The sequence below is a fragment of the Macaca fascicularis genome, chromosome 1 (assembly GCF_037993035.2).
Source record: "Macaca fascicularis isolate 582-1 chromosome 1, T2T-MFA8v1.1".
NCBI classification, from domain to species: Eukaryota; Metazoa; Chordata; class Mammalia; order Primates; family Cercopithecidae; genus Macaca; species Macaca fascicularis.
In genome coordinates this window covers 190770142-190793714 of record NC_088375.1, presented here as the reverse complement: position 1 = coordinate 190793714, position 23573 = coordinate 190770142, and the positions used below count along the sequence as shown (strand labels likewise).

Sequence of the window (23573 nt, the reverse complement as noted above, 5' to 3'; positions counted from 1 at the left end):
GAATAGCAGGCTTCCTAGGTACAGGACTTGAGGCTTTGGGCTGCAAGTGGGGTAGGGCTGGGTCCATTTGGTAGTGAAGAAATGGAGTGGGGTTTTGACTTCCAGGAGGGGTGTCTGGTGTGGAGTTAAATACAGCATCGAACTTGCATATGGTTGAGGAGGGCTATAGAAAGGGACTGCGTGTGTGTGGAGAGGGGGGGTGGGGGGGTGACAGGGAGGTGAGGGAGAGAAGATCTCAGCCGCAGAGGAGAAAAGAGGAAAGTAGGACCTAGTGTCCATATGTTCACTGCTCCCCGCTTACACAGGACCTCCAGCACAGGATGGTCAGGGATCAGTCAGCACCAGGGACAGCTCCTGACCTGCTCTTGCTTTTTTCCCTTAGCAGTGTGGCCTCCCTTTCTGTCTCCTCAGCTATAGTTTCACCTAGGCTGCCTCTCAGGTACCCCAGGCTTCTCCTCAGTAAGATCTGAAGAGCAGGACTGAGTTCTCCCCACTTTTATCCTTGAGCTTTCAATCTCCTTGTGGGTGATGGGGAATTGGTTACTCCCACATTCCTCCCATCCCTTCCCTGTTCAGTAGATCTGGGTTTGATGCTGATTGTGCCACTGAATTAGTGTCTTATTACACAGGCAGTCTCTTTGAACCTCAGTTTCCTTGTCTGACAGAGGTATGTAAAGAGGGCATTTCAAGTGATGGTGCATGTGAGAGTGTTTGCACATGAGTAAACATGGGGGGTAGAGGGGATGTGAGGAGCTGGAGGGTAGAGGTCTATGGGGTATGCCCTGGGGGTATTGATGGGAAGCAGCGTGTTTGAGGATGGCTGGGGCTGTGCAAAGCATCTCCTGTGACCTGAGGATGTGCCAGTCATGTCCTTGGTACCATTCGGGATATTTCTTACTCCAAAGACTGTAAACTCTAAAAATGAAGTGCCTAATGTACCGTAAGTGCTCAGTATTTGGCTGATTAAATAGCAAATGCTTTCACTGCATGCGATATCCAAAGAACTACTTTGTAAAGTTTTGTAGATAAATTAATTTGACTCTCACAACAATCTTATTAAGAGGTACTATTGTCACAACTCCCCATTCTTCAGATAAGGAAATGGGCATAGAGACATTCCTAAGATACTCAGCAGCAAGTGACCAAGCACAATATTCAAACCCGAGCTGGTCGGCACCAAGTTTAAAGTTATGCAGTGTAGCCGGACACGGTGGCTCAAGTCTGTAATCTCAGCATTTTGGGAGGCTGAGGTGAGTGGATTGCTTGAGTTTAGGAGTTGGTGACCAGTCTGAGCAACGTGGCAAAAACCTGTCTCTACAAAAAATACAAAACTAAGCTGGATGTGGTGGCGCGCGCCTGTAGCCCCAACTACTCAAGAGGCTGAGGTGGGAGGATGGCTTCAGCCCAGAAAGTGAAGGTTGTGGAGATTGCGCCACTGCACTCCAGTCCGAGCAACATAGCGAGACCTTGTCAAAAATAAAGAATGAATGAAAGAATTATGCAGTGATACTGCCCAGAGGATAGCGTGCACGTGAAATGCTTAAGTGAAGTTGGTGCTCCTGATGGCTGCGGGTGGGCTGAACCGGACTCCCAGCGCCCGAAAGGACCGCCAGGGGAACTACAATGCCCACAAGGCTCCGCGCCTTCCTCAAGCACTTCCGGCTGGCCTGGGACTCAGGCAGAACATTGGTTCTCTGTGCGGGGCTTGGTGGCGAGGATTGGAGGGCGGGAGCTGTGCTGATTTAGGATTGGCAAAATCGCTATCAGCCCCGCCTCTAAAACCCGGAAGTAACCTCCCCGGTAGTCCCACGTGTAGCGGGGAAACAGGAGTTCAGATGGCTGAAGGGGATGCCCACCGGCCGAAGGCCAACTGTGATTTCCCTGCCCCCACAAGGCGATTTTGATCCCCTGAGTGCCGCTCCTGAGGACTCAGACCCCGAAGCTGTCCCAGGGAGGTCCCCGCTGCATCCCACAACCCAAGCTGTGCCTCATGGAGTCGATGTTTAGCAGCCCTGCCGAGGCGGCGCTGCAGCGAGAGGCGGGGGTGCCAGGACTGCTCACTCCTCTCCCGGACCTGGACCGAGTGTACGAGCTGGAGCGAGTCGCTGGATTTATCCGCGACCTGGGGTGTGAACGAGTAAGGACAGACTTAGGGAAGGGTGGCTCGCCTCTGTGGGGATGGGTCGCCCAGAGGATCCGGATCTTGGGGGATTTTGTGAGGGCGAGAGGGTGGGGGAATCAGTCTGTCCGCAGCGCGTTGACCATCCCTCCCTTCCACCTACTACGTGGGGCAGAGTGCACCTCTGGGACCGGGGGCTTTGAAGGTTGAGTGGGAGCTCCTGGAATATTGCTTTAAAGAAGCCCTCGGTGGGAGAGAGGCTGTCCCTGACTCCATGGTTTATGCTTATAGGTTGCCTTGCAGTTCCCTGACCAGCTATTGGGAGATGCTGTGGCTGTGGCTGCACGACTGGAGGAGACGACAGGGTCAAAGATGTTCATTCTGGGGGACACAGCCTACGGCAGGTGTGAACTTGGCCTTAGGTGGGCCAGGCCTGGGGATCCGGGGCTCATGGGGTTTTACATCTATGACAGTGTTTGCCTTCAATGGTGGTGTTTCTCCTTGATGATAATGGTAGTGACTCCCCTCCTGATGCTAGCTCCCTTCATTGACAATGTCTTCCTTTAATGAAACCATTTTATCCACTGACCACATTTTCCAGTGATGACAGCAACTCGCTTCCAGAAGAAAACCCGTTTCACTGATGCTATCTCCCCTGCAGCTGCTGCATGGATGTGCTGGGTGCTGAGCAAGCTGGAGCTCAGGCTCTCATACATTTTGGCCCTGCCTGCTTAAGCCCCCCAGCCCGCCCACTGCCCGTCGCATTCGTCCTTGGTCAACGTTCTGTGGCCTTGGAGCTCTGCGTCAAGGCCTTTGAGGCCCAGAACCCAGACCCCAAAGCGCCTGTGGTGCTGCTGAGTGAGCCGGCCTGTGCCCATGCCCTGGGTAAGGGGTTTTGCCTGTGTATGCACAAAGGGTGGGCCAACTGCTTTCTGCCTTAATTTCCCCATTTCCGTATACATCCATAGAACTCTTGATATGGGCTTGGCCCCAGCCTACTGGGTCATATTTAGTCTCCTGGGGATGAGGGAGCTCCTGCTTTGCCAGGCTCCAACATCAACACTACCTCCTTCTCTTCCAGAGGCTCTGGCTACTCTCCTGCGCCCACGGTACCTGGACCTGCTAGTCTCCAGCCCAGCTTTTCCCCTGCCAGTGGGTTCCCTGAGTCCAGAGCCTAAGCCCCTGGAGCGTTTTGGGCGCTACTTCTCTCTTGCCCCAGGGAGGCGTCTAGAAGAGTATGGTGCCTTCTACGTGGGGGGCTCTGAGGCCAGCCCTGACCCAGACCTTGACCCAGACCTGAGTCGGATGCTTTTGGGGTGGGCACCAGGTCGACCCTTCTTCTCCTGCTGCCCAGATACAGGGAAGACTCAGGATGAGGGTGCCCGGGCTGGACGGCTAAGGGCACGAAGACGATATCTGGTAGAGAGGGCCAGAGATGCCCACGTTGTAGGGCTGCTGGCAGGCACACTGGGTGTAGCTCAACACCGTGAGGCACTGGCCCACTTGCGGAACCTGACTCAGGCTGCCGGCAAGCGTAGCTATGTGTTGGCCCTGGGGCGGCCCACCCCCGCCAAGCTTGCCAACTTCCCTGAGGTGGATGTCTTTGTGTTATTAGCCTGTCCTCTGGGTGCCCTAGCCCCCCAGCTTTCTGGTAGCTTCTTCCGGCCTATACTGGCACCATGTGAGCTGGAAGCTGCCTGCAACCCTGCCTGGCCACCTCCAGGCCTGGCTCCCCACCTCACACATTATGCAGACTTATTGCCTGGTGAGTAGTGGGGCATTGCCTAAGCTGGAAACCTGAGGCACGGAGTCAGGGGGTGAGTATGGATTTTCTTTCCTCCTCCCTTTCAGGCTCTCCCTTCCACGTGCCTCTCCCACCACCTGAGTCAGAGCTGTGGGAAACCCCAGATGTGTCACTCATTACTGGAGATCTCCGACCCCCACCTGCCTGGAAGTCATCAAATGATTCTGGAAGCTTGGCCCTGACCCCACGGCCCCAGCTGGAACTGGCTGAGAGCAGTCCTGCAGGTAAATGTACAAGTCTCCACTCTCAGCTGAACTCTTTCTCCAGATGCAGTGCACTCAGACTGAGCCCCCTCCCTCTACAGCCTCATTCCTTAGTTCCCGGAGCTGGCAAGGGCTGGAGCCCCGCCTGGGTCAGACGCCAGTGACAGAAGCTGTGAGTGGAAGACGAGGGATTGCCATCGCCTATGAGGATGAGGGAAGCGGCTGATACCGTGTGGGGCCGGAGACATAGATGGACTTATGAATGGCTGCTAGGACCTTTAGTGTTCCCTGCACCAACCTCCCATCCCCCTGCCAAGATCCTTGAAGGACCCTGGAAGGAGGGAGAGCAGGCAGCCTTCACTGAGGATAGGATCCATCTCTGATCTGTCCTGGCACTGGCACAAGCTAAGCATATGCCCAGTAAATGCTTGTTGTTTGGCTGATGGAATAAAGGGCTTAGGGACTTCCCTGAGGCCTCTGGACCCATCTGTCTTCCTGGGGGCAGCCCAGGACTTTTGGCCAATCCCAGTTCCTGGTCTCCAGTAGAGGGTCTGTCCTTGTCAAAAGGCAGGTGCTACACAGTCTAGACCACGGTTTCTCAAACTCATACCTGACATTTGGGGCCAGATAATTCTGTGTTGTGGGGCCTGTCCGGTGTATGGTAGGGTGCTTAGCAGCATCCCTGGCTTCTGCCCACTAGACATCAGAAGCACTCCCCCAATTGTGACAACTAAAAATATCTCCAGACATTGGCAAATGTTCTCTGTGGGGGCAAAATTGCCCTCAGTTGAGAACCACTGGTCGAGCTGGACGTGCACTGTCCAGTACAGTAGCCACTAAATACATATGGCTAAACTTAAATTTAAGTTAATTAAGATTAAAAGCTCAGTTTCTCAGTCACATTAGTCATTCAAGTGTTCAGACAGCCACATGAGGGGACAGTGCAGCTACAGAATAATGCCATCATGGCAGAAAGTTCTGTTTGTTGGACAGTGTTGGTCTATACTGACTCTTATTTCTCAGGGAGATCACAGCAACCTGAATAAATCAGATACCTTTTCTCTTTGTTTCTTTTTAATTCATGAAATACTATAGGTCCTGCACAGGTCCTGGGATGTAGATGTTAACTGTATTTAACCAGATTCCTTTCCAGTGTACTTGGAAAGAGAGTTAAATATGCAGTCAGCATACAGTGAAACAGCCCTATCTGGGAGGAGGGAAGTCCCAGGGACAGCTGGATCCCACAGGAGACACCTGACAAGGACTGAGAGTAGGCTTCCCAGAGGGCATAACACCTAAGCTAGATCTTTTGGAGGAAAAAAATAATTGTCAGGAGAAAAGGAGTGAAAAAGACATTTGGGCTGAAACACAGGCATGAACCAACATGGCGGGTACTTCAAGCAAGTGGGGTTGCTGGGCCCTAAGGGTGGAGAGGGGTGAAATGAAAAGACTCGCCTCTTCTTCCCCACATTTGTTGAGAATCCTGTCATGGAGGGATTGTCTAGGGTACTGAAGGTGAACAAAGGAGATGTGGTCCCTACCTTCAGGGAATGCCTAGTCTAATGGTGGAGGTAGAGCTGTAAGCTGACAGGGTAACCTGGACAAAGTGGGCATCAATCGTGTTCTACAAATATGTACTGAGGACACACTCTGTGCCAGGTACTGGAAATACACCAGTGAGTGACACAAAAGACATGGTGCTTACATTCTTCCAGGGGGAGATGGACAAATAAAAGACTTGGTATGCCAAATGGTGATCAGTAAGTACCGTGAGAAATGTAAAGCTGGGAAGCAGAGGAGCGTTTAAGGGGGGTGGAATATTACACAGAATGGTCAGAGAAGGACTTTTCAAGAAGGTGAGCAAAAACTGAAAGGAAGTTACAGGATGAGCCGCATGGATAGTTAGGAGAAGCAGAGGGAGCAAGTGCAAGGGCAGTGACGTGGGAATATGGCTGGGACGTTCAAGCAAATAGCAAGGAGGGCAGTGCAGGCAGAAGAGTTAGTGGCGGAGTATTAGAAGGTGAAGTCAGCTGAGGGGCGTGGGGAGCCTAGCAGGCCATTGTGAGGACTTTGGCTTTTCTCCTGAATGAAATGGGAGCTATCAGGGCATTAAGACAGGGGAGTGACATCTTACTGAAGCTTAATAAGCATCACCAGGACATCGTGGGAGCCCAGCAAACGCGCTTCCCTGCCACTGGGTTAGGGAAGGCTTGACGGAAGGACGATTTCGGAGGACGGTAGGTGTTAGCCAGGCAGCGGAACGAGAGCCAACAGGCGCGCTGGGCGGAGAGACGCTTTGAGCAAGGTGAGGCAGAGGGCACGCGCGGCGCCACCCGCCACTGGCTAGGACGCACGACGGCTAGAGAGGACGCCTTAGGGGCCCACGAGCAGGCTAGAGAATAAAACAGGGCTGGCAGGGCGAGGTGGAGAGACTCGAAAAGGACCGGCCAGATGTCGAAGTTCCTAGTAAGGAGGGCGCCCGAGCCTCCGCCGAGACGCGTGACTACAATTACCACAATCCCCAGCGCCTGCGGTTCCGGCGTCGCCTTGTTCTAGACGGGCGGCGGCGCTGCGCGGGGACCGGCGTGGGGTCACGTGGTGCCGGCGCGTCACGTGGGGGAGTCAGGTGACGCTGCGGGGCGGGCGGACAGACTGCGGGGCGGACGGTGGACGCTGGGACGCGTTTGTAACTCCGGCCCCACGGTTCCGACCCCCGCCGCCGTCGCCGCCATGACGGGGCTAGCGCTGCTCTACTCCGGGGTCTTCGTGGCCTTCTGGGCCTGCGCGCTGGCCGTGGGTGAGGCCGGGTCCTGGCGGGCGGGGGCAGCATCGCGGCCGAGCTGGCCGGGCCAGAACCCATCGGGGAAGTGGCCTGCGGGGAATACTGGCCCCCCGCGCGCTCTGCACCCCGGGCTTTTTGGACTGGCGCCTGCGAGGGCCTCTGACCCCGACAGAGGAGACCCGGATCTCTGGCTACTTGAGGAGGGGCGCGGGTGCGGGCGGGTAGGGGCCGCGAGGGCAGCACTCTCCCTTCCTGCCACAATCGCTGTCTCTCCCCGCCCCCACGTCTCACTGCCGTCCCCATTTTCTTGCTCTGACCGGCCTGCTTGGTCACAGGCCGGCTGCTCCGGTTCCTCTTTTCCCGGTCGCTTTGCCCTCCCCCACTCACAGCTTGTTGGGTAAACAGCGGAACGGACTGGACCGGCGGGATCTGGCGGGGCCTGGCTGGAGCGCTTGCTCCCTCGGTCCCGCCTCGGATTCAGGCTTGCGGGTGGCGATCCTGCCTGCACAGGTGCTTGGTCTGGGAGGTGGTTTTAGCAAGGGAGTGGCAGAAAATGGAGGCCTAAGCACAGGAATCTGTCTAGATAGCTGTATTGTCACCTGAGGGCAGCCTGAGGACGCCCCTTCAGGGAGGTGGTCCTTCAGCTCGGCGCGGCCCTTCAGTTCGGCAGCTACTTTAGGTTGAGGAACTTATCTCTACAGAGCATCCCGTAACCCCCTTTTTTTTCCTCATTGCTGCAGGAATCTGCTACACCATTTTTGATTTGGGCTTCCGCTTTGATGTGGCATGGTAAGGGAGGGCAGGGGCAGGATTCCCCTTGAAGCTTCTTCCCTGCAGCCTCTCCTCTTTTCTCTGGTCTGAGTCCCTCTCGAGCCACACCACCGCCTGCCTGGGACATGGACCTTTGGGAAATATGCAGTCAGTTGTTGCATGCAGAAGTGGTGGTGGGGTTGAAGGGGGGTTGGGGGGCCAAGATTTTGTGCTCTACTTCCCTGCTAGGGCTGAATTGCTTTCTTCTCTGCCTCCACAACAGGTTCCTGACGGAGACTTCGCCCTTCATGTGGTCCAACCTGGGCATTGGCCTAGCTATCTCCCTGTCTGTGGTTGGGGCAGCCTGGTGAGTACTTGTGTGGTGGGACTGGGGGCAGGGGCTGAGTCATGGCAGGTGGTGTCACTGGGGTCTTAGTCATGCTGAGGGCAGTGACAGCTTGGGCTCTGCTCATCAGTTTTTTATCCTTCCACCAGGGGTATCTATATTACTGGCTCTTCCATCATTGGTGGAGGAGTGAAGGCCCCCAGGATCAAGACCAAGAACCTAGTCAGGTAAGTGTCAGGGCCCTCGGACTTTTGTCAGAACTAGCTGTGTTGGCGCTGCCTGGGTGTGTGATCTGACATACTGTTTCTGACAAGCCGCCTTGTGGATGGGATGTTAGCGGCGAAAGGTTACTGGGGACTTACTGGGCAGGAAGGATGGTTTCTTTCTCATTTCTTTCTCCTTTCCACTCCTTACCCCTAACCTCTACCACTACCAGCATCATCTTCTGTGAGGCTGTGGCCATCTACGGCATCATCATGGCAATTGTCATTAGCAACATGGCTGAGGTACGGAAAGCCAGGGTGGTGGCGGGAATCCATTCCGGTGTGTTCTACACATTGCTTAGAGATTGGATGGGGTGCATCAGGGTGGTTTCTGATTACTTTTCTTCTTCCCTCAGCCTTTCAGTGCCACGGACCCCAAGGCCATTGGCCATCGGAACTACCATGCAGGTGGGTGGATGGGTGTATGAATGCAAAATGCTGGGATTTCATGCCTGCTTCTACTCTCTCCCCTCCCAGCTTAGACCCCCATTTTGATATTCTCTCACCTGCTTTTTCTGCTTTGCAGAGTGGGCATGGGGATTGGCCCCATTGGCCCATATCTCCCCCATTCCTGGCTTAGCCTCACTGCACCACTCTCTATCCTCCCAGGCTACTCCATGTTTGGGGCTGGCCTCACCGTAGGGCTGTCTAACCTCTTCTGTGGAGTCTGCGTGGGCATCGTGGGCAGTGGGGCTGCCCTGGCCGATGCTCAGAACCCCAGCCTCTTTGTAAAGATTCTCATCGTGGAGATCTTTGGCAGTGCCATTGGCCTCTTTGGGGTCATCGTCGCAATTCTTCAGGTGATGAATCCCCTTGGGGAGCCTCTGTGTCCTTGTCCCCAACCTAGCCTTACCCTCCTTCTGGAGAAGCTGAAGTGCTCTCCTTCTCTACCTATAACTATAGATTCCCCCAAACAGCTTCCACCTCCTCGTTTCCATCTTCTGGTTTTCTCCTGCAGGGGCTATTTTTGTCTCTGATTTGGTATCACTGACAACAGCCCTGTTTTGTTTTTCCCCCTTTCTAATGCTTTGTATCTGTATAGCTCTCACTTAGTCTCTCCCTCTTTCTGTTCTCTCATTTTATCTGCCATGCTCTTTGTGCCTCCAGTCTGTATTCGTGATCTAGACTAGGATGGAATTTTGTCTGTCTATATCAGTCTATCATGGTGTGTTTGACTGCCTCTTGGAGCTATGTGTATTTCTCTGTGACATGCCTGTCAGTAGGACAGCATTGTCTAAATTGTGTGTGTCTAGTCTGTCTGACAGTGTGTGAGTTTGTGACTAAGGATCAGCCTGAGGGTCTGAGTGTGACTGTGGGTGCTTGACTGGGTTGACTCTTAGTGACTAGCTTTATCCATATGCCTCCTCTCTCCATCTGTCCCACAGCGTAACTCTGTGGTTGTCTGTCCCTGTCTGTCTGCCTTGTCTGTCACAGTGTGTCCATCCTGGTTAGTCATAAATCTCTTGTGGTCTGTCCATCCAACCATGTGCTAGGTCTCATTTTCTGTCATTTGTCACTGCCTTACGTATTCCTCTGTCCCTGCCTGATTTTTCCTGTTCTTCTTTTGCAGACCTCCAGAGTGAAGATGGGTGACTAGATGATATGTGTGGGTGGGGCCGTGCCTCACTCTTATTTATTGATGGTTTTCCTGGGACAGCTGGAGCTGTGTCCGTTAGCCTTTCAGAGGCTTGGTGGTCAGGGCCCTCCCTGCACTCGCCTCTTGCTGCGTGTTGATTTGGAGGCACTGCAGTCCAGGCCGGCTCTCAGTGCTGGGAGCAGGCTGCTGCTGATGACTCTGCAGCTGTGCACCTGTGTCCCCCACCTCCATCCTCAACCCATCTTCCTAGTGTTTGTGAAATAAACTTGGTATTTGTCTGGGTCAGTGCAGCTTCTGTTGCCCTCTTGCGCCACCGTTCACAGAGGAAGGGTAAAAAGGCCTTTACAAGCCTCATGCCAATCCCTTGTCAGCTTTCTGACTGCACACTTCTGATCTGCACAGAGCTTGCTCCTAGGTGGGGAGGCAAGGGTGCTGGGTGGAGGACTCTGTGGCCCCCAAACAGACTTGTTTGGGGATGAGGGAGTGTGCAGATATGGGCCCCTGGGTGTGTTTGTGCCTGTGGTCCTTCTAGGCCCGTTTGCTCAGGGCTCTGACCACCATGCCCCAATTGTCTAACAACATCTACTTACCTGGCTGTACTTTCGGGGACCATCATCTCCGTCCCTGTGAGGCCTGGAGCCCAGGCAGTGGTCTCTGCCTTCAGTGGTGGTCCTGTCCCAATAGCAGCCCCTCCCAGAAACCTGTACTCTGATCCTTGTTCCTAGGGCCCCCAGCTCCTCCCACCCCTGTCCAATCTCTTTTTCTCCTTCCGTGACCCTGTTTCCTGTTACCCTAGAAGCCCCAGCCACCTCCAGCCCACGCCTTTAAGGGTCCTGCCCCCTCTCTGCTGGCCGACCTTGAATCTTGGTCCAATTAGAGTTGACAAATCCCTAACCCCCCAGCCTGAGTCTACCCAACCTCCAGGTCCCCTTCCTAGGGAGTTCGCGCTCCAATCCAATCCCCACTCCCCGCTAAAGAACTCGACAGTCTGCACCCGCTCGCCGGTCCGATCTCTAAGCCCACCCTTTGGACCAGCCTGACCCATTTCCTCCTCCGCTCCGGGGTCCGTGCCTCCTGGGCGCCCGGGCTCCGCCGCCGGCAGGGCGGGCTCGTAGCGGCGCGCGGCGGGTGCGGGCGTGCTGGAGGCGGGGGCCGCGGGGGCGCGCGCGCGGGCGCGCGGGCCGGGCCTGCCCCTCCGAGGCGCCGTAGCGCGGGAGGGAGGCGGCGGCGCTGTGTTCCGTGGGTCCGCCGGTCCGTGGGTCTGCCCGGCCGCCCGGCCCCGCCCTGCCCCCCGGGGCGGCTCGGCTCCATGGCCCGCGGCGGCGGCGGCGGCGGCGGCGGCGGGAGGCGACCCGGGGGCCGCGGTGGCCGCTGACCGGGCGGCGGGAGGCGGTGGGGCCGGGCCATGGGGGACGGAACCGTCAGCAGCCGCCGGAGCCGGGAGCCCTGCCCAAGCCGGAGCGGCGTCCCCTGCTGAGCCCCGAGCGCCGGGTGAGAGAAGGGCGCGCGCGGCCCCCACCCAGGGCCCCGAGATTCCAGACCCAGCCCCGCGAGGGGCACCCCGGGCGCGGCCCCGAGATCCCAACCCAGGAGCCGGTGAGAGAGGCGCCGGCGGCCAGACTCTGGCCTGGCTGCCCCCACCCCGCCCCCACCCCGGCGCCCCTCCTGGGTTCCTCCGCCCGCGTCCAGCCGGCCTCCCTCATTGTCCTCGCTCGCCCCGGCCTCGTGGCGCGGGGAGGCGTTCCATACACGTTTCCCCTTGGCCTTTGCCTCGTCCCCTGCCCTCCACCCACTCCCCCTGCCCCCAGGCTGCATACCTACCCGGTCTGTGCGGCCTGCCCCTCCCCGGGTGCCACGTGTTCAGCCTGCCAGCCCCGCCCAAACGCACCCCTCAGCCTGGCCACCAGCCTGACCCAGAACCCCTGCGCTGGAGGGAGAGTAGGAATGTCTGCACGTGGGTCTGGGTGTGAGCTGCCTGGGAGCCTGGATGTATGGCTGTGGAAGTCCAGGAGCAGTGGCTTTGTTTGTGAGTGTGGGACTTCGTGTGTTACTGTCACCCGGGTGTGTCTGTGACTGTAGTTCTCTGTGTGTCTGAGTGTGGGTGACTAGCTGGGGCCAGGGTGTCCCTGTGATTCTGTGTGCCTGTGAGACTCGCCCTGCTCCCTGAAGCACTGCCAGAAGTGGCTGCTGCTCTCTTGGAACCACAGCTGGAGCCGTCGCCCAGGCAAGACCCCTTCCTGCCATGCCCAGTGCTGTGCCCGTCTGCAGGCCCAAGCATCTCGTTCCGGGAATCAGAACCAGCTGTGCTGGACAGGGCCCAGAGCCTTGGTCCCAGTCCCAAGGGGCTGGCTTTGAGGTCTTAAGCGAGGGGTGTCCCCTGCCCCGCCCCATATTTTGACGTTTTGCTCCAGTGGGAAGGGATTCTGTAAACATCCAGTCTGTATTTGGGCCCCCCGGATGCTGAGGGCAACTTCCCAGCCTGGTCCCAGTTGGCCTGGCCTGGGATCTGAATGACCAAACCACTTCCCACCATGGCTCCTGGAAGGACTAAATGCAGTCATGAGTATAAGGTGCTCCTCCATGGTAGGTGCACAGTATTCCGTCTCTTCCCTCTTCCCAAAGCCATGAGTTCTGGGTTAAGGATGCTGCCCTGTGGGGTGTCTGTTCTCAGAGGCACCGGGGCACACGGGGGTCTATAGGTAAACATGTTTCCATGCTTAGGTACAAACCAGTGTGGTCAGAGTTCACATGTCTGTGTTCCTGGGAATGCGTGTGTGTGTAGAGTTGTGCAATTAGGGTGAGTGCCTGAGTGTGTGTGTCAGTGAGGTGGAGGAAGGTAATTGTATGTGGCTTAGTAGTGGGGTGTGCTTGAGGATGTGAGTATTGAGTTGCCGGGAACTGTGCCTGGGTGTCTGCAGGTAAGTCCGTGAGTCTGTGAGCGGGAAAGGGTATGAGCAGGTCAGTGTGAGGTGTGGCCCGCGACTGTGGGCAGCTGGGTGGGAGGTAGGTGGGCAGCCTTGCTTGTCCTGCCCTGACCTGCTGGATCTGTTTCCCTCCCACCCTGCTCAGGCCGGCAGCCGGATGCCCGGGCCCACTGGGCGGGCCAGCGGCCGCCTGCGGGATGAGCAGACTGCTGGGGGGGACGCTGGAGCGCGTCTGCAAGGCTGTGCTCCTTCTCTGCCTGCTGCACTTCCTCGTGGCCGTCATCCTCTACTTTGACGTCTACGCCCAGCACCTGGCCTTCTTCAGCCGCTTCAGTGCCCGAGGCCCTGCCCGTGCTCTCCACCCAGCTGCCAGCAGCAGCAGCAGCAGCAACTGCTCCCGGCCCAACGCCACCGCCTCTAGCTCCGGGCTCCCTGAGGTCCCCAGTGCCCGGCCCGGTCCCACGGCTCCTATGCTGCCACCCTGTCCTGACTCGCCACCTGGTCTTGGTGAGCCTGGAGGGTAGGGCCTGCCTGTGGGGAAACAGTGTTTTATTGATTTGACTAGAGAAATGGCATCCGGACCCATGGGGGTGCCAAGGGTCCAGGTCTGTTGTAAGAGGGCTATTCTTGGGGTTCCCTAGCCCACCCCCAGGCTGAGGGTGGGGGCTGGTATCTGTGGATTCTGGCCTGATTCCTGACACTGTCCTGCCTGCAGTGGGCAGACTGCTGATCGAGTTCACCTCACCCATGCCCCTGGAGCGGGTGCAGAGGGAGAACCCAGGCGTGCTCATGGGTGGCCGATACACACCGCCCGACTGCACCCCAGCCCAGACGGTGGCGGTCATCATCCCCTTTAGACACCGGGAACACCACCTGCGCTACTGGCTCCACTATCTACACCCCATCTTGAGGCGGCAGCGGCTGCGCTACGGTGTCTATGTCATCAACCAGGTGCCCATGTGGGGGCCCATGTGCCTGTTGGTGTATATGTGGGTTGGGGCATTTGTGGGTCCTTGTCTGCCCATGGCCATGTGGATATGTGGATGTACCTGGGCATGGGTAGTCTGTGTTTGTCAGTGTGCACAGGAATGTGTGCACACAGTGTGTGCATGTGAATGTTGGCATGCACACTGGCAGGGGTGTGCATGGTCTCAGAAGGGGTTGAGCCCCACTCTCTAGCCTTGGCAGGCCTCACCCCATGGTGGTGCAGGCCTAAGGTATGCTGTAGGAGGAGGTGTTGAGGGCCCTGAGGAGAGGGAGTTAGACCCTGAAAGAAGGGGAAGCCTGCAGAACCCTTTGGGGTAGGTGCCAGCCACAGCTGAGGCCAGGGCACTCAGCTCAGCATCTTAAGGCTTTTGGTGGGCCTGGCTAGGACTGGCCACTGGGTCCCAGAAGGGACTTCTGATGCAGGTCCCCCCCACCCCCCGACCACAGAGACCTCCTAGTCTTGGACTTGGGTCCCTCCTGTATGATGGGGTGCAAGTGGAGGTGGAGCAGGGGGCCGTGGGAGCACAGAGGGCCCTGGCCCAGCCCTGGGGTTGGGAAGCAGTTGCTGAGATGGGTCTTGAGAGATGAACAGGCATCAGGGTCTAGAGAAGCCAGTATTCTAGGCAGAGGGACCTGGAGGATGCAGGCCCAGTGAGAGAACTGGCCTTGTGTTCACCATTTATTGGCTGAGGTGTGGACTATATGTCCAGCATGTGGGCTGGGTAGCAAAGATGAGGCTGGAGGAGTTGGAGGTCAAACTGAGAAGTGTCTTGGGAGGCATGCTGGCAGTAAGTCCAGCGCAAAGGTGGCAGGGCACCATGTAAGGTTGTAAGGGGAGAGTGACTTGCGTGTTTGCCTTGTAGAAAGGTTGCTCTGGTTGCATATGGAGCATGGATGGAAAGGGGAGATTAGAGGCAGGGTGGCCCGTCTGGAAGAGAGGACAATGCCTAGGAGAGAGGCGGTGACCCTGCGGATGAGTGGGGCGGGAGTCTCAGGGAAGAAGTGGGGATGTTGCGCAAGTAGTGGAGAGTTAGAAAAGAGCGACGTCAGGACAGCGCAAGGGTTTCCGCCTCGGCTGTTGGCTGTGGGGATGGCTGTGCCTGTGAGTGAGATGGGGACACAGGAGCTGGGCCAGTTCTGGGGGAGTGTGACTCTGAATCCTTTCTTGCGTGTGATGAGTTTGAGTGCCTGTGGGAAGTACATGTTTAGCAGGCAGTTAGACAAATGAGTCTGGACCCAGAAGGGAGGTCTGCAGTGGAGAGAGGGATCTGGGAGCACCAGGATGTAGACGGTCTGGTCCCTAAAACCAACAACGTCTGACCTGCCAGGTAGCAAGGGGCATGAGAGGAGGAAGCCAGCACTTCAGGGATGGAGGGAGAAAGAGGCCACTACAGAGGCTGAGAGGCTTGGCCAGAAGGGCCGGAGGAGACCTAGGGGAGTGTGGGATCCCGGAAACCCAGCAGTCAGTGTCAGGAAGGAGACATGGCAGCTGCATGGGCACTGTGGGGGTGTGAGGAGGGATGTGGACCAAAACTCGTCCAGTGGATTTAGCAACAAGGTGGGCCCAGCGAGAGCCATTTCAGGGGCATGGTGGGGGCGGAAGCAGATTGCAGTGGGTTGAAGAAGGAATCGGATTTGACGAAATGGAAGTAACCAATTAGAGACAACTCTTAAAAAAAAAAATTCCTGCTGAGAAGGGAAGGCAAAAGGTAGGATGGTGGCTGGAGGGAGGTTTGTTTTTTCAGATGGGAGAGGATTGAGCATGTTTATGAGCCATGTGGGAGAGACACAGGGCTCCTGGCTGGTGAGAGGTCAGGAGGAGTGCTGATGAGCTGGGAGGAAAGTGACGGTCTCTCCAAGGGCGGGGAAAGAGGAGGTGCAGGAGAGGGAGGGAAGAGAGCCGGCGGGGTTGGGCAGGTCAGGGTTCCAGAGGGGAGCAGCTCCCACCTCTTCCGGCAGTGGCTTTGCTGGTGGAGAGGAGGGCCTTTCTCTCCACTCATTCCAGAAAGGCCACTCACCGGCCCCTCTCCAGGAACCTTTCTGGCTCTAGCCTGGAGGCTGTGGGTTGGGGCAGGGGCTCAGGGGTCAGCTCCTCCCATTGAATGCTCCCTGCTAGTCCAGAGTTTGGTGCTTAGGCCTGCATGGCCAGGACTCCTGCAGCCCCAATTCTCAGGGGACCCCAGACTCACTGGGCTGTGACTGCTTGTAGGCCCTCTGCTTGTCATTTTGTTGGAGAGAGAAGTGAATCTAGCCCAGACGTGTCCTGGTCTCAGAGGCTGCCCAGGCAGCTGGATGCAGCTCCAGGGAGCCTGAGGCTCCTGGCGCAGTCCCCATGGCTCCTGCATCTTAGACACTGGTCATTTGGGGCATTCGTTGTTTGTCTCACTGCATGACTCTATACACAGCAGGAGTGGGACCAGGGCTGGCCATCTCCAGAATCCCCACTAGCACAAAGGAGAGAGAGCCACAGGGCGTGTTTGAATGAGCGAATGAGATGAGAACTCCACCCATCGTTGTCATTGGGTATTGGCATAAAGGAAGCCCACGGGAAGGAGGGAATAAGTGTACTGGGGTGGGGAAGTTTGGTCAGGGGAGCCGCTCCAGCCCTGAGTGTGACAAGCACAGGTACTGCTAACCCCAAGGCCTGGAGGCAAGGAAGAGTCTGGCATGTTCTGGGGCTGCTGAGGGATGTTGTGTGGCTGGGCCTCAGGATATGAGGGCAGTGGCCAGAGAGGAGGTTGGAGCCACATATGAAAGGCCTTTGCAGGCCAGATCCCGGTCGAGAAGCTGGACTAGATCTTGAGAGTCTGGAGGAGCCAGGCAGCGAGGGGGCTGGTAAATCCCCAGAGACTGCTCTGGAGAGTGGCAAAGGGCAGGTGCTTGCTGGTCACAGGCCCAGAGCTGACCTGCTCCTCCCCTCACCCAGCATGGTGAGGACACCTTCAACCGGGCCAAGCTGCTCAACGTGGGCTTCCTAGAGGCGCTGAAGGAGGATGCCACCTATGACTGCTTCATCTTCAGCGATGTGGACCTGGTCCCCATGGATGACCGCAACCTATACCGCTGCGGCGACCAACCCCGCCACTTTGCCATTGCCATGGACAAGTTTGGCTTCCGGTGAGGGCTGTCTTCTCAACCAGACCCAGCCCTCCTGCCACCACCAGACACAGACCCACTTCCAGCCCCAGGGCCCCGCTTGCTCCTGGCCCCAGCCCAGACCCCACTGGCGAGGCTGGATCCTCCCTGGACCCCATTGGACATTCCCCCCAACCCAGTCTCTGGTTCTTCCCCTGGAGTCTCCTTGGGACCCTTACTGACACCTGACTTCCCATGCCACAGGCTGCCCTATGCTGGCTACTTTGGAGGTGTGTCAGGCCTGAGTAAGGCTCAGTTTCTGAGAATCAATGGCTTCCCCAACGAGTACTGGGGCTGGGGTGGCGAGGACGATGACATCTTCAACCGGTGAGTAAGCACGGGGTGGGGAATAGGCTGGGTGGGTGGGGGGTGAGGTACAGACTGGGTGGGGTTCCTTGCCCTTCCTGGGGCCTGTTCCAGTCTGTCCATCCCTATCCTCAGGATCTCCCTCACTGGGATGAAGATCTCTCGCCCAGACATCCGAATCGGCCGCTACCGCATGATCAAGCACGACCGTGACAAGCATAATGAACCCAACCCTCAGAGGTGACCCCAGCACCCCTCACCCTTACTCCCCAGAGGTGACCCCAGCACCCTCACCCCTTACTCCCCAGAGGTAACCCCAGCACCCTCACCCCTTCCTCCCCAGAGGCAACTTCCCAATATCCCCAGCTCTTAACCCCAAGTTGCCCAATGCCTGACCCCCCAGTGGGGGATCTCCAAGCATCCTTGACTCCAAAGAGGTGACTCCCAGTGCCACTGATTCCCTGAGGTGATCCAAAGCCCTTGAGTCCTAGAGGTGACTGCTGGTACCCCGATCATTGTCCCCCAACCTCCAGCCCAGCCTCAGCCCAATATCACTTACCCCTGGCCCGATTCCTAGAGGTGACTAGAATTTAATGTCAAGGCCTAAATAGTAATTGAGTGGATTGCATTCCTGTTGGTGCCCTCGCAGACCTCACTTGTGCACCTGTGGGATCCCTGCTGGGACAGATAGGACAAGAGCCAGTGGGTGCTGGGCACAGCTCCTGTGGACCCGACAAAGGGGACCTGAGCAGGATGGGAAGGGGGTGTGGAAACACAATGCCCACCCCTCTGAAATTGAAGGAGGTGGGTGTATCTCTTAGGAGGTAGCCACAATTGGTATCAGGCTGGCTGGGAGAAGGGCCTAAAGGGTGTGTGAAATGTAAACAAGGGCTTCCTGGGCTTCTTGAGGCTGCTCTGTGACTTGTGCTAAACTTTCTGGGGATGGGAGACCCAGAGTAGTCATACCCAATCTGTGCTTTTCCTTACAAAGTTCATTCTAGGCAGGGAAATAGTTATGGAAACAGGCAGTTATAGCACAAGGTGATCAAGGCAAGGTGTTCTCTTGGCAGAAGAGGGATTGGTGATGGAAGGCTTCCTGGAGGAGGCGATGGTAAACTGGAGTTTGAAATAGTTACTCATTTAACAAAGATTTGCCTCACGCCTACCTTGGGCACAGTGTTACATTCCCCAGGCTAATAGAGGAAACCAGCCTGGATAAGGGGAATCATATCCGGAAGAGTCTGGAATGTGAACGTGTATGATACATGCCAAGAGTCTGAAGCTATTTGGTTTTAAGATCTCTGAAGGCTGATAGTGACAGTGGGGCGGAGGGAAAGTCAGGTCTGGATGTTAGGGGTTTTTCTTCTGTTGCCCTTTCACCACGTAAGTGTCAGGGGTCTTGAATACCAGATGGGAGTTTAACTTTTGTCCCAGAGGACTGGGGAGTCATGGAAGAACCTGAAGCAGGGAGAGGCGGGGCAGGGTTTGTGTTTGGAAGGCACACTGTTTGAGCTTTAGCAGGGCGAAAGCCTGGCATAGCCGCTGGGTGGAGCAGGAGAGATAGTCAGCCCGGCCTGAAGGAATCTAAGGAGTCCAAGGGAGCATGGTGGGACAGGGTCTGGGGATGGAGATGCCGTGTCTCCAGCTTGAGCAGGAGGGTTTTTCTACTCTGAACACGGGGTAGGAGTGGGGGAGGTGGTTTGTAGCCCTGGTGTGGGGTTGGTGCCTCGGAGAAGCATGAGGCACTGGGGAGTGCAGGGAGCTGATGAAAAAGCAGTTCTGATGAAAACTGGTCAGCAGGAAACGGGTAAGAGACCAAGAGAAGAGGGGCTTCAGGGCATCTGGGGGAGGAGTGGAGCTCCACAGTACACACCAGGAGCCTTGGTCCTGTTTCAGGAGTAGCCTGCCTGGGTGCCACCATCAATTACACATGTCTGGCTTCGTTGTAGAGGCGGCAAGATAGCAAGAAGTTTCCGGCTTAAAGAACTCTGTGAATGTTGGGTTCACGGATTGGGTATGACTACTCTGAGTCTCCCACCCCCAGAAAGTTTAGCACAAGTCACAGAGCAGCGTTAGGAATCTCTTGTTTACATTTCACAAACCCTGTAGGCCCTTCTCCCAGCCAGCCTGATACCAAATTCAGAGTTCACAAACTCTGTGAACTCTCTCTACGTAGTTGCTGTTGCCTAAAATCCGGGAGTTCTGGATTATTCTTTTCCTCACCCTACATAATCCAAATCCATCAGCAAGCTGTATCACTGCCACCCCTAAAACATTTGAGTCCATTTGCTTTCCCCCTTTACTACGTTTACCCTAGTTCAACCTCTGGGATCCTGCCTGGACTACTGCAGTGGCCTCTAACTGGTTTCCCTGTTTATGGCTTGCCCCCCAAACTGGGTTAAACATTTCTTAGATCCTTTACACATTTCATTCTGTGAGAATGAAAATATGAACTGCTCACTCTGACTTAGAGCCCTGCCCTTGCACAGTGTGATTGAACCTTCAGGCTAATATTCTGCTTTTCCAGGTGTCCCATTCAGGTTTAGCCACTCAGCTGTGCAAAATCTTCCCAATTTAGGGTCAGCATGTGCTGTGACCTCTGCCTGGAGTGCTCTGTTCCTGCCCTCAGCTCAATGTCACATATGCCCTCTTGTCTCTCTTAGCACTCTGATGTTTTCTCCGTTACCTGCCTCCCCTAGAGAAGCCAACTTGCCCTGAGAGGAGGGACCCCACCTGTCATGGCTATGGCGGTAGCCTTGGTGCTTAGAGCACAGCCTGGCACGTGGTGGTGCTCAATAAATAGCTGGCGAAAGAGTCACTAAAGAATGAGGAACAGAGAAAATGGCACAGGCGTGGGGAGTAAAAATGATGCATCTGGTTGCGCTTGAGATGCCTGTAGGATGCCTGGTCTCAGGCATAGAAAGGTCTGAGCTGACCTCACACTGGCTTGTGCCTGTAATCCCAGCACTTTGGGAGGCCAAGGCAGGCAGATCACTTGAGGTCAGGAGTTCGAGACCAGCCTGGCCAACATAGTGAAACCTTGTCTCTACTAAAAATACAAAAAAAAAAAAAAAAAAAAGACTGGGCACGGTGGCTCATGCCTGTAATCCCTGCACTTTGGGAGGCCAATGTGGGCAGATCACCTGAAGTCAGTAGTTTGAGACCAGTCTGGCCAAAATGGTGAACCCCATCTTTACTAAAAATACCAAAAAAATTAGCTGGGCATGGTGGCGAGCAACTGTAATCCCACCTACTCTGGAGACTGAGGCAGGAGGTTGAGAGGCAACCTCTTGAACCCAGGAGGCAGAGGTTGCAGTGAGCTGAGATCGCACCACTGCACTCCCATCCTAGGCAACAGAGCAAGACTCCATCTCAAAAAACCAAACCAAAACAAAAAGCCGGACCTGGTGGTGTGCACCTGTTGTCTCAGCTACTCAGGAGGCTGAGGCAGGAGAATCGCTTGAACCCAAGAGGCAGAGGTTGCAGTGAGCTGAGATTGCGCCACTGTACTCCAGCATGGGCAACAGAGCAAGACTCTGTCTTAAAAAAAAAAAATAAAAGTCTGAGCTGAGAGATTTGTGAGGGTGTCAGACTTCTGTTTTCTGACTGAAGCAGGTGAGATCTCTGTTTTGAGGGCCAATGCAAGAGCAGAAGGGCTCCTGCCAAGTCAACCCTGGAAGGAGCCAGGATGGCTTAAGCTTAGGCCACAGAGATCCCATACTGGGTTTGGTGGTGGTAACTTAAAAATCACTAGATCAGTTGGATGAGGTGGCTCACACCTATAATCCCAGCACTTTGGGAGGTCAAGGTGGGTGGGTCATCTGAGGTTAGGAGTTTGAGACCAGCCTGACCAACATGGTGAAACCCCATCTCTACTAAAAATACAAAAATTAGCTGGGTGCAGTGGCAGGCATCTGTAATCCCAGCTACTCGGAAGGCTGAGGCAGGAGAATTGCTTGAACCTGGGAGGCGGAGGTTGCAGTGAGCTGAGATGGCGCCATTGCACTCTGTCTCAAAAAAAAAAACAACAAAAAAAATCACTAAATCAAATTTGAAAAGGAGACTTTATTTCTCCTTTATAAAGGGTTACAACCTGCAGGCTGGCCATCCCACTGGCTAGGAAGCAGAGCCTCCAGCCAAAGCCTTAACAGGCACTTCGAGGGAGGGAGGAGTGAGATAGGAATTTTAGTTGAATGGATTGGTCAATAGGTTATTGGAGGAGCTATGAATATTCATGGAGGGGGTCCTGACATATGCATATTGAACAAACATGCATGTTATATATCATCTATGTTCACTTTGGGGTGGAGACAATATTTAAATGTATTGCAGTTAGGCCCTATACCTCAAAAGGACAAAAGTACTCAAGTGTGCAGCCTCTGTAAACTGGCTAGAACCAGTTCACAGCCGATGGTCTTATCAGGAGAAAGTTACTGAAATCAGTCTCTTGTCCCACCAAAGCTATAGTTATGGCTTGTGGAACAGGGGCGTAGGGGTCAGCATCTGGCAGTGGGTGAGCTGCAAATTTTTTTCTATTATTTTTAGCTTTAATAAATTACCACATTATGCAAATTGTTTTAATATTGGTTATCTCAAGTCCAGTACTTGTTTAGCTGCTACAGAAAAAGAAAATCCTTGCGGCAGTTAGAGCATAGTCTCTTCTTTAAGTGCAGAGGTGCATGACTTAACCCTTGCCTGGCTGGCCTTAGATCCTATTTATAATTAGGTATCTTATTGACACAAAGAATGCATTCTGTCAGTCTTGTGATCTCTGCTTTGACGTTAATCCTGGTCATTTGTTGTGTCTAAACTGCAAAAGGGAGTGGGTATAACAAGGCATGTTTGACGTCCCTTCCCATCATGGCTGGAAACCCTGTTTTTAAGGTTTCTCTGGGGTCCCCGTGGCCAAAAGGGGGTCCATTTAGTTGATTGGGGGGTGTAGGATTTTATTTGTAGTTTACAGTTGTTAGCCCTGATACAGACCATTTCCATCCTATCTAGGTTTACCAAGATTCAAAACACGAAGCTGACCATGAAGCGGGACGGCATTGGGTCAGTGCGGTACCAGGTCTTGGAGGTGTCTCGGCAACCACTCTTCACCAATATCACAGTGGACATTGGGCGGCCCCCGTCGTGGCCCCCTCGGGGCTGACACTAATGGACAGAGGCTCTCGGTGCCGAGGATTGCCTGCCAGAGGACTGACCACAGCCTGGCTGGCAGCTGCTCTGTGGAGGACCTCCAGGACTGAGACTGTGGGCTTTGTTTTCCGAGGGTCTTCAATAGGCCCCCTAGCTATACCTGGAAGTTTCAGAACCCACTTTGGGGGCCTCCTGCCTGGGCAGGCTCTTCACAAGTGTGGCCCTCTTTGGAGTCAACCCTCCTTCCTGACCCCCTCCCCCTAGCCCAGCCCCAGTCACTGTCAGGGTCGGGCCAGCCCCTGCACTGCCTCGCGGAGTGGCCTGGGCTAGGTCACTCCACCTCTCTGTGCCTCAGTTTCCCCCCTTGAGTCCCCTAGGGCCTGGAAGGGTGGGAGGTATGTCTAGGGGGCAGTGTCTCTTCCAGGGGGAAATTCTCAGCTCTTGGGAACCCCCTTGCTCCCAGGGGAGGGGAAACCTTTTTCATTCAACATTGTAGGGGGCAAGCTTTGGTGCGCCCCCTGCTGAGGAGCTGCCCCAGGAGGGGACCAGAGGGGATGCTGTGTCGCTGCCTGGGATCTTGGGGTTGGCCTTTGCATGGGAGGCAGGTGGGGCTTGGATCAGTAAGTCTGGTGCCCGCCTCCCTGTCTGAGAGAGGAGGCAGGAGCCCCAGGGCCGGCTCGTGTTTGTACATTGCACAGAAACTTGTGTGGGTGCTTTAGTAAAAAACGTGAATGGAGCAGCTCCCTTGTCTGGGGGTGGGGGTCGGGTCCCTGAACATGGTTACCCTGAGTGTGTTGTGGTGGAAGGGCACTTGGCCCAACAAGTAAACCTGATCCGGGCCATGCTGGTTCTCGGAACGCTGTCACTCCCTAGGCTTCTATTGGCCTTAAGGGGAAGTTTGTCCTTGCACTGCTTCCGGGCCAGTGGAGGCGACGAAGTAATAAACCCGTGGACCCAGATTTCTCAGGTCTTAACACGTTCCCTGAGGCCTAAAGGTGCCCAGGGCCGAGCCCAAAGTGCCTGGGGTCAGGGCTCGGTGGAGCACTAAGTCTGAACTCCCAGCCTGCAGGCGCCGCCGCCGGACCACACACGGGAGGGGGCGGGGCCTAGAGTCGCGGCGCGGTTTCCCGGGTGATGGCCACGCGGAAGAGGTGGGGCTAGGGCGCTGGTTCCCACTGCCTGGCTTCTGGGCCCGCGGCATACGAGTTGACCAAAAGC

At 55.7% G+C, this 23573-nt stretch overlaps 3 protein-coding genes across 12 annotated transcripts; all 3 read left to right on the top strand.

Moving 5' to 3' along the window:
• The first annotated feature begins 1812 nt into the window (after positions 1-1812).
• Positions 1813-5187, top strand: DPH2 (diphthamide biosynthesis 2). 3 transcript variants are annotated; one of them, XM_005543633.4, is made up of 6 exons: positions 1813-2137; positions 2411-2523; positions 2781-3004; positions 3201-3884; positions 3971-4147; positions 4228-5187. In XM_005543633.4, the coding sequence occupies exons 1-6, from the start codon at positions 1991-1993 to the stop codon at positions 4350-4352; spliced, it is 1470 nt and encodes a 489-aa protein (XP_005543690.3). In that variant the 5' UTR covers positions 1813-1990; the 3' UTR covers positions 4353-5187. The 3 variants fall into 3 exon arrangements, with proteins under 3 accessions (XP_005543690.3, XP_065379791.1, XP_005543691.3); XM_065523719.1 differs by having other exon boundaries at positions 2721-3004; XM_005543634.4 differs by lacking the exon at positions 3201-3884.
• A 1588-nt stretch (positions 5188-6775) lies between these two features.
• On the top strand, positions 6776-10149 carry ATP6V0B (ATPase H+ transporting V0 subunit b). Of its 4 annotated transcripts, none has more exons than XM_005543632.4 (8): positions 6776-6923; positions 7649-7697; positions 7942-8025; positions 8154-8231; positions 8441-8510; positions 8624-8675; positions 8877-9067; positions 9838-10149. In XM_005543632.4, exons 1-8 carry the CDS (start codon positions 6857-6859, stop codon positions 9862-9864), a joined length of 618 nt encoding a protein of 205 aa, XP_005543689.1. In that variant the 5' UTR covers positions 6776-6856; the 3' UTR covers positions 9865-10149. The 4 variants fall into 4 exon arrangements, with proteins under 4 accessions (XP_005543689.1, XP_005543688.2, XP_045228453.1 ...); XM_005543631.5 differs by having other exon boundaries at positions 6776-7418; XM_045372518.3 differs by lacking the exon at positions 7649-7697 and having other exon boundaries at positions 6776-7418.
• A 912-nt stretch (positions 10150-11061) lies between these two features.
• B4GALT2 (beta-1,4-galactosyltransferase 2) lies at positions 11062-23314 on the top strand. 5 transcript variants are annotated; one of them, XM_065523641.2, is made up of 7 exons: positions 11062-11355; positions 12934-13295; positions 13504-13739; positions 16702-16892; positions 17115-17237; positions 17352-17456; positions 22218-23314. In XM_065523641.2, the coding sequence occupies exons 2-7, from the start codon at positions 12986-12988 to the stop codon at positions 22366-22368; spliced, it is 1116 nt and encodes a 371-aa protein (XP_065379713.1). In that variant the 5' UTR covers positions 11062-11355; positions 12934-12985; the 3' UTR covers positions 22369-23314. The 5 variants fall into 5 exon arrangements, with proteins under 5 accessions (XP_065379713.1, XP_073865249.1, XP_065379703.1 ...); XM_074009148.1 differs by lacking the exon at positions 11062-11355 and adding an exon at positions 17866-18020 and having other exon boundaries at positions 12965-13295; XM_065523631.2 differs by lacking the exons at positions 11062-11355; positions 22218-23314 and adding exons at positions 17866-18020; positions 20568-20789 and having other exon boundaries at positions 12965-13295.
• The last annotated feature ends 259 nt before the right edge of the window (positions 23315-23573 follow it).